The sequence below is a fragment of the Oncorhynchus gorbuscha genome, unplaced genomic scaffold (genome assembly GCF_021184085.1).
Source record: "Oncorhynchus gorbuscha isolate QuinsamMale2020 ecotype Even-year unplaced genomic scaffold, OgorEven_v1.0 Un_scaffold_823, whole genome shotgun sequence".
Lineage (NCBI taxonomy): Eukaryota > Metazoa > Chordata > Actinopteri > Salmoniformes > Salmonidae > Oncorhynchus > Oncorhynchus gorbuscha.
The window spans coordinates 50,001-60,000 of NW_025745825.1; the positions used below are offsets into that span (position 1 = coordinate 50,001).

Consider the following 10,000-nt stretch of genomic DNA (forward strand, 5'->3'; position numbering starts at 1 on the left):
CACCTCACTGACGAGGTGGTCTATCAGCGTGTCCACCTCACTGACGAGGTTGGTCTATCAGCGTGTCCACGTCACTGACGAGGTGGTCTATCAGCGTGTCCACCTCACTGACGAGGTGGTCTATCAGCGTGTCCACCTCACTGACGAGGTGGTATGTGTTTATCGTTAGTACGCCTGGTGCTCAGGGGTGGAATGAACACCATGGTCATACATTCCACCAGATTGATTCATTGCACAGCTCTTCCCTGGTCTCTCTTGAAAAATGCATGGCGACTATTCCAACTAGATTAGCTGAAGGTCATATGGAGGTATACATCACATATGGCTGTGTTTTCATTCCATACCGGCTGGTAACTATTCCATGTGTGTGTGTGTGTGTGTGTGTGTGTGTGTGTGTGTGTGTGTGTGTGTGTGTGTGTGTGTGTGTGTGTGTGTGTGTGTGTGTGTGTGTGTGTGTGTGTGTGTGTGTGTGTGTGTGTGTGTGTGTGTGTGTGTGTGTGTGTGTGTGTGTGTGTGTGTGTGTTTCCTTCCATACAGACCTCTACCTCTCCCTAATCCTGTGTGTGTGTGTGTGTGTGTGTCTCTGTGTGTGTGTGTGTGTGTGTTTCCTTCCATGTGACCTCTACTCTCCTAATCCAGTGTGTGTTTGTGTGTTTCCTTCCATACAGACCTCTACCTCTCCCTAATCCTGTGTGTGTGTGTTCTCTCGCTGTATGTGTGTGTGTGTTTCCTTCCATACAGACCTCTACCTCTCCCTAATCCAGTGTGTGTTTCCTTCCATACAGACCTCTACCTCTCCCTAATCCAGTGTGTGTTTGTGTGTTTCCTTCCATACAGACCTCTACCTCTCCCTAATCCAGTGTGTGTTTGTGTGTTTCCTTCCATACAGACCTCTACCTCTCCCTAATCCAGTGTGTGTTTGTGTTCCCCAGGACTCCCTGCGCCAGAAGGAGGAGCGTATAGAGGAGCTGGAGGAGGCTCTGAGAGAGAGTGTCCAGATCACAGCAGAGAGAGAGATGGTTCTGGCTCAGGAGGAAGCTGCTCGCACACACACTGAGAAACAGGTGAGTGGTGCAGTCACACACACACACACACACACACACACACACACACACACACACACACACACACACACACACACACACACACACACACACACACACACACACACACACACACACACACACACACACACACACACACACACACACACACACACACACACACACACACACACACACACACACACACACACAGAACACACAGAACACACACACACACACACAGAACACACACACACACACACAACACACACACACACACACACACACAGAGAACACACACACACACACAGAGAACACACACACACACACACACACACACACACACACACACACACACACACACACACACACACACACACACACACACACACACACACACAACACACACACAACACACACACACACACACACAGACACTACATAAGCACAGACACATGATAACATCCATGGATTTAGTACTGTAGATATGTGTTAGTGGAGTAGGGGCCTGAGGGCAGACACTTAGTGTGTTGTGGAATCTGTTGTGAATGTATTGTAATGTTTAAAAAATAGATATAATTGCTGGACCCCAGGAAGAGTAGCTGCTGCCTTGGCAGGAACTAATGGGGATCCATAATAAACCCCAGGAAGAGTAGCTGCTGCCTTGACAGGAACTAATGGGGATCCATAATAAACCCCAGGAAGAGTAGCTGCTGCCTTGGCAGGAACTAATGGGGATCCATAATAAACCCCAGGAAGAGTAGCTGCTGCCTTGACAGGAACTAATGGGGATCCATAATAAACCCCAGGAAGAGTAGCTGCTGCCTTGACAGGAACTAATGGGGATCCATAATAAACCCCAGGAAGAGTAGCTGCTGTCTTGACAGGAACTAATGGGGATCCATAATAAACCCCAGGAAGAGTAGCTGCTGCCTTGACAGGAACTAATGGGGATCCATAATAAACCCCAGGAAGAGTAGCTGCTGCCTTGACAGGAACTAATGGGGATCCAGAATAAACCCCAGGAAGAGTAGCTGCTGCCTTGACAGGAACTAATGGGGATCCATAATAAACCCCAGGAAGAGTAGCTGCTGCCTTGACAGGAACTAATGGGGATCCATAATAAACCCCAGGAAGAGTAGCTGCTGCCTTGACAGGAACTAATGGGGATCCATTATAAACCCCAGGAAGAGTAGCTGCTGTCTTGACAGGAACTAATGGGGATCCATAATAAACCCCAGGAAGAGTAGCTGCTGTCTTGACAGGAACTAATGGGGATCCATAATAAACCCCAGGAAGAGTAGCTGCTGCCTTGGCAGGAACTAATGGGGATCCATAATAAACCCCAGGAAGAGTAGCTGCTGCCTTGGCAGGAACTAATGGGGATCCATAATAAACCCCAGGAAGAGTAGCTGCTGCCTTGGCAGGAACTAATGGGGATCCATAATAAACCCCAGGAAGAGTAGCTGCTGTCTTGGCAGGAACTAATGGGGATCCATAATAAACCCCAGGAAGAGTAGCTGCTGCCTTGACAGGAACTAATGGGGATCCATAATAAACCCCAGGAAGAGTAGCTGCTGTCTTGGCAGGAACTAATGGGGATCCATAATAAACCCCAGGAAGAGTAGCTGCTGCCTTGACAGGAACTAATGGGGATCCAGAATAAACCCTAGGAAGAGTAGCTGCTGCCTTGGCAGGAACTAATGAGGATCCAGAATAAACCCCAGGAAGAGTAGCTGCTGCCTTGACAGGAACTAATGGGGATCCATAATAAACCCCAGGAAGAGTAGCTGCTGCCTTGACAGGAACTAATGGGGATCCATAATAAACCCCAGGAAGAGTAGCTGCTGCCTTGGCAGGAACTAATGGGGATCCATAATAAACCCCAGGAAGAGTAGCTGCTGCCTTGACAGGAACTAATGGGGATCCATAATAAACCCCAGGAAGAGTAGCTGCTGCCTTGACAGGAACTAATGGGGATCCAGAATAAACCCCAGGAAGAGTAGCTGCTGCCTTGGCAGGAACTAATGGGGATCCATAATAAACCCCAGGAAGAGTAGCTGCTGCCTTGGCAGGAACTAATGAGGATCCATAATAAACCCCAGGAAGAGTAGCTGCTGCTTTGACAGGAACTAATGGGGATCCATAATAAACCCCAGGAAGAGTAGCTGCTGTCTTGACAGGAACTAATGGGGATCCATAATAAACCCCAGGAAGAGGAGCTGCTGCCTTGACAGGAACTAATGGGGATCCATAATAAACCCCAGGAAGAGGAGCTGCTGTCTTGACAGTAACTAATGGGGATCCATAATAAACCCCAGGAAGAGGAGCTGCTGTCTTGACAGGAACTAATGGGGATCCATAATAAACCCCAGGAAGAGGAGCTGCTGCCTTGACAGGAACTAATGGGGATCCATAATAAACCCCAGGAAGAGGAGCTGCTGTCTTGACAGGAACTAATGGGGATCCATAATAAACCCCAGGAAGAGGAGCTGCTGCCTTGACAGGAACTAATGGGGATCCATAATAAACCCCAGGAAGAGGAGCTGCTGTCTTGACAGGAACTAATGGGGATCCATAATAAACCCCAGGAAGAGGAGCTGCTGTCTTGACAGGAACTAATGGGGATCCATAATAAACCCCAGGAAGAGTAGCTGCTGCCTTGACAGGAACTAATGGGGATCCAGAATAAACCCCAGGAAGAGTAGCTGCTGTCTTGACAGGAACTAATGGGGATCCATAATAAACCCCAGGAAGAGTAGCTGCTGCCTTGACAGGAACTAATGGGGATCCAGAATAAACCCCAGGAAGAGTAGCTGCTGTCTTGACAGGAACTAATGGGGATCCATAATAAACCCCAGGAAGAGTAGCTGCTGTCTTGACAGGAACTAATGGGGATCCATAATAAACCCCAGGAAGAGTAGCTGCTGCCTTGACAGGAACTAATGGGGATCCATAATAAACCCCAGGAAGAGTAGCTGCTGCCTTGACAGGAACTAATGGGGATCCATAATAAACCCCAGGAAGAGTAGCTGCTGTCTTGACAGGAACTAATGGGGATCCATAATAAACCCCAGGAAGAGTAGCTGCTGCCTTGACAGGAACTAATGGGGATCCAGAATAAACCCCAGGAAGAGTAGCTGCTGTCTTGACAGGAACTAATGGGGATCCATAATAAACCCCAGGAAGAGTAGCTGCTGCCTTGACAGGAACTAATGGGGATCCATAATAAACCCCAGGAAGAGTAGCTGCTGCCTTGACAGGAACTAATGGGGATCCAGAATAAACCCCAGGAAGAGTAGCTGCTGCCTTGGCAGGAACTAATGGGGATCCAGAATAAACCCCAGGAAGAGTAGCTGCTGTCTTGACAGGAACTAATGGGGATCCATAATAAACCCCAGGAAGAGTAGCTGCTGCCTTGACAGGAACTAATGGGGATCCATAATAAACCCCAGGAAGAGTAGCTGCTGCCTTGACAGGAACTAATGGGGATCCATAATAAACCCCAGGAAGAGTAGCTGCTGTCTTGACAGGAACTAATGGGGATCCATAATAAACCCCAGGAAGAGTAGCTGCTGCCTTGACAGGAACTAATGGGGATCCATAATAAACCCCAGGAAGAGTAGCTGCTGTCTTGACAGGAACTAATGGGGATCCATAATAAACCCCAGGAAGAGTAGCTGCTGCCTTGACAGGAACTAATGGGGATCCATAATAAACCCCAGGAAGAGTAGCTGCTGTCTTGACAGGAACTAATGGGGATCCATAATAAACCCCAGGAAGAGTAGCTGCTGCCTTGACAGGAACTAATGGGGATCCATAATAAATACAATACAAACACACTGAATGTAACAGAAGGAGCTTCACAATCATCTGTATGTCAGTGGTGGAATGTCAAGTCTAACAACATGTTAGGCCCTTTACTCAAGTTTGATTTTATTATTTTATCTAACCTTTATCTAACTTTTATCTAACCTTTATTTAACTAGACAAGTCAGTTAAGAACAAATTCTTACTTACAATGACGGCCTACTGGGGAACAGTGGGTTAACTGCCTTGTTCAGGGGCAGAACGACAGATTAGATCCAGCAACCTTGCAGTTACTGATCCAACTCTAACCACTAGGCTACCTGCCGCCCCTCTAACCACTAGGCTACCTGCCGCCCCTCTAACCACTAGGCTACCTGCCGCCCCTCTAACCACTAGGCTACCTGCCGCCCCCCTTCATCTCTACAAGTCCTCTCTGTTCCACACAGAAGCCAGAACCCCTACCTCTGAGTCCTCTCTGTTCCACACAGAAGCCAGAACCCCTACCTCTGAGTCCTCTCTGTTCCACACAGAAGCCAGAACCCCTACCTCTGAGTCCTCTCTGTGTCTCCCCCCTTCCTTCCATCAGTTCCGTGTCTCCTGGGCAGAAGTCCACAGTGTTTATGTTAACTTGTACACACTAATGCACTCGGCTGGCATCTCTTGAGCCCACAGTTAATGGCCTGATTTAGACCCACATCAATGCCCCTCAGTGAAGGCATCCTGTCAAAACCCTCCGTTATACACACTCCTGAAGTAGCATCTCAGAGAAGGCCTCCTGTCAAAACCCTCTGTTATACACACTCCTGAAGTAGCATCTCAGTGAAGGCCTCCTGTCAAAACCCTCCGTTATACACACTCCTGAAGTAGCATCTCAGAGAAGGCCTCCTGTCAAAACCCTCCGTTATACACACTCCTGAAGTAGCATCTCAGAGAAGGCCTCCTGTCAAAACCTCCGTTATACCACAGTTAATGGCCTGAAGTAGCATCTCAGAGAAGGCCTCCCCTGCTTATAGCAATGCATCGCCATGCATGCCAACCCACTGAATACCATTGCCAACCCCTGAATACCATAGCCAACCCCCTGAATACCATGCCAACCCCTCCTGAATACCATTGCCAACCCCCTGAATACCATCTCAGCCAACCCCCTGAATACCATGCCAACCCCCTGAATACCATTGCCAGACCCCCTGAATACCATAGCCAACCCCCATGAATACATGCCAACCCACTGAATACCATTGCCAACCCCTGAATACCATAGCCAACCCCCTGAATACCATGCCAACCCCTGAATACCATTGCCAACCCCCTGAATACCGTGTCAATGGGGCCTGTTTACGTGGTACAGGTGTGTGTGTGTCTAGTCTTCATTTGGCAAATAAATAACTCCATCGCTCTATGAAGAAACAGGTTCCTTTCACTTCAGTTTACATCAGCTGCTGACACACACACACACACACACACACACACACACACACACACACACACACACACACACACACACACACACACACACACACACACACACACACACACACACACACACACACACACACACACACACACACATTGCTGTGTGTCTGTTTGTGTATGGTGAGGGATGGTCTGTCATTGTGATGTGTCAATAGGGATTAACAGCATACCAAAGCTGTGTCTTTATTAGGGCTTCACATTTTGGGGAATATTCAGAGGTGGAAACTTTCTGTGGGAATTAGCGGGAATATATGGGAATTAACAGAAATATATGCAAATTAATATTAATACCATTTAAATGTAGATGTTTTTTGTTTTGGATATATTTACCATATCATATGGAGACAGAAACATAGACCTTTTACCTTTTTCTCTCTCCTTCCCAACAAAAAACATCTAGATTTAAATGGTATTAATATTAATTTGCATATATTTCCGTTAATTCCCATATACAGTGCCTTGCGAAAGTATTCGGCCCCCTTGAACTTTGCGACCTTTTGCCACATTTCAGGCTTCAAACAAAAAGATATAAAACTGTATTTTTTTGTGAAGAATCAACAACAAGACACAATCATGAAGTGGAACGACATTTATTGGATATTTAAAACTTTTTAAACAAATCAAAAACTGAAAAAATGGGCGTGCAAAATTATTCAAGGGGGCCGAATACTTTGGCAAGGCACTGTATTTACCTTATCATATGGAGACCGAAACATAAACCTTATCATATGGAGACAGAAACATAAACCTTTTACCTTATCATATGGAGACAGAAACATAAACCTTTTACCTTATCATATGGAGACAGAAACATAAACCTTTTACCTTATCATATGGAGACCGAAACATAAACCTTTTACCTTATCATATGGAGACAGAAACATAAACCTTTTACCTTATCATATGGAGACAGAAACATAAACCTTTTACCTTATCACATGGAGACAGAAACATAAACCTTTTACCTCATCATATGGAGACAGAAACATAAACCTTATCATATGGAGACAGAAACATAAACCTTTTACCTTATCACATGGAGACAAAAACATAAACCTTTTACCATATCACATGGAGACAGAAACATAAACCTTTTACCTTATCATATGGAGACCAAAACATAAATCTTTTACCTTATCATATGGAGACCAAAACATAAACCTTTTACCTTATCACATGGAGACCGAAACATAAACCTTTTACCTTATCATATGGAGACAGAAACATAAACCTTTTACCTTATCATATGGAGACCAAAACATAAACCTTTTACCTTATCATATGGAGACAGAAACATAAACCTTTTACCTTATCATATGGAGACCAAAACATAAACCTTTTACCTCATCATATGGAGACAGAAACAAATCTACGATTTGCTTGACCTTGAACTCTGTTGAACTCTGCATCCAGCAAATGAGTAGAAGCATGTCTGGTTGGAGGGGTGTATGCTGGGTGAAGAACATTCAGAAATCTCTTCCAATACACATCGACTGTGAGCATCAGAGGTGAACCAGTTCCATACGCAGCTCGAGCAAGACATTCATCAGCATTTCTCTGACTACGTTCCTCCATTGAGTAAAAAAACCTATCTGATTCCAGAAGGACCATGAATAGTTGCTATCGATAAGGTGTCTGATTCATAATTTTCACCTCGTATATAACTAGAGGGACTTTTGTCAGAGGTTGCTTGATGTGAGCACTGAGGGAACTTTATGCACTTGGCCAGATGATTCTGCATCTTTGTTGCATTCTTCACATATAGGATTTGGCACAGTTTGCAAATGTACACCATTTTTCCTTCTACATTAGCTGCAGTGAAATGTCTCCACACATCAGATAGTGCCCGTGGCATTTTCCTGTTAAGATTAGATTAGAAAAACATTAGTAAAAAAAATCACAAATACAATTCCATGTTCAAATAAATAGTTAAGCAGTTAGATTAAACAACCTCTGTAAGATACATGTTTTAAAATGAAACATGTATGGAAACAGGTGAATTAACACTCCTCGGTTAGCAGGCTCAAGCAAGATTAAACCCACATGGTAGCAGAAACTAACTAGCAGAAATTGTTAACAAGTTATAAAGGATTTAAACACACTTTGCTGTAGGCTACTATTTACTAGTTAACACATTTACTAGTTAACAAATTCCCCAAAATTCCCAGGCTTAACTTCCCATTGAATATTTCCGGGAAAATTCTAGGAAATTTAGCGGAAGGTTTCCGACCCTTTGCAAACCCTTTATACCAACCTACTGGAGAGAGAGCGTCAGACTGGAATAACCCTGCATGACTCATCTGAGGTGGATAGACTGAAGGATGGGAAACAGGGACTCTCACTGCCCAGAATATGGACGCTGGACAGACGTTGAGGGGATCAATGAGGTCACTAGCTTTCTGTCCACTGTGGAGGTTTGGCCATGGATGTATTTCCTGCTTCTCCTCCCTGTCACTCTTAATCACAATAAAACTACCAGCTGTAGAGTCTGTCTCCTAATAGTTTGTTTTAAAATAACTTCATTATAATAAAGAGCTTTTCATACATGAGACATTCCCCAATTAGTGAACCTGGGCTGTGGACCCAACCATACAATGCTGTCTCCTCCACATCCATTCCTCCCCACCCCAGTCACTGCCTGACTCACTGCCTGACGTGTCACGGTCTGGTTCCCTCTCGTTCACCTGGGCTATGACCTGATGGGCCCTGGTCAAAAGTAGTGCACTATATAGGTGGTAGGGTTCTATTTGGGACACCGTCCTGGTCTGGTCTGGTCCAGGCTAGGCACCACCAGGCTTTAGGCAGGATGGACCTTTACTTTCCCCTTGAGGTTCATTATATTTGGGCTCTAGTAGGGGCCTTCCACTTCCAGGGACTTCCAGACTCATAGAGCTAGTGTGTATGTGTGTGTGTGTGTGTGTGTGTGTGTGTGTGTGTGTGTGTGTGTGTGTGTGTGTGTGTGTGTGTGTGTGTGTGTGTGTGTGTGTGTGTGTGTGTGTGTGTGTGTGTGTGTGTGTGTGTGTGTGTGTGTGTGTGTGTGTGTGTGTGTGTGTGTGTGTGTGTGTGTGTGTGTGTGTGTGTGTGTGTGTGTGTGTGTGTGTGTGTGTGTGGGGACTTCCAGGCTTATAGAGCCAGGCTGTGGGAGAGGAAGGCTGGGTACAGGGAGCAGACTGGATGGGGACTGGTAGTGCTCAGCCTCTTTCTCTAACACACAAACACATGCAGGAAGGCAAGGACATAGCTAGTTAGTTATGCCACCTGCTCTATATTCAGGTCCAATGATAACCGAGCCCCGGCCACAGGAACACCAGGGGAATGAACCCCACAGCCAGGACAGGAAAGAGAGACTAACAACTATTTAACTATTAAACCCAGAAGGAGCCAGCCAAGCTAGCCTTGCCAAAATGACATTTTTTGGGCATTTACCTGGAAATACACTTTTAAATCACTTTTATATAGTTCTAAAAGTGATCCCTATAGGCCTGTTGTCCATACATACTCATAGTGAGCATTACCCAGGGTTCATTAAGGTCACACCCCCTGCCAGACCTTCACACACTCATCCTGCTCTGTTTGTTTCTCTCTTCTTTTCGTCCTTCTCTCCATCCTCTCTCCATCCTCTCTCCATCCTCTCTCCATCCTCTCTGTCTCTGGTGTTCCTCCATCCTCTC

At 45.7% G+C, this 10,000-nt stretch overlaps 1 protein-coding gene across 1 annotated transcript in view; it reads left to right on the forward strand.

Annotated features, from left to right (window-relative positions):
- Positions 1-10,000, forward strand: part of LOC124020464 (ELKS/Rab6-interacting/CAST family member 1-like) — a gene marked incomplete at its 5' end in the record, with an annotated part of 84,625 nt that overhangs the window by 43,622 nt on the left and 31,003 nt on the right. The window contains one exon of the mRNA XM_046335700.1: positions 933-1,064. Coding sequence (XP_046191656.1) covers positions 933-1,064 — 132 coding nt within the window. The remainder of the gene's footprint in view (positions 1-932; positions 1,065-10,000) is intronic.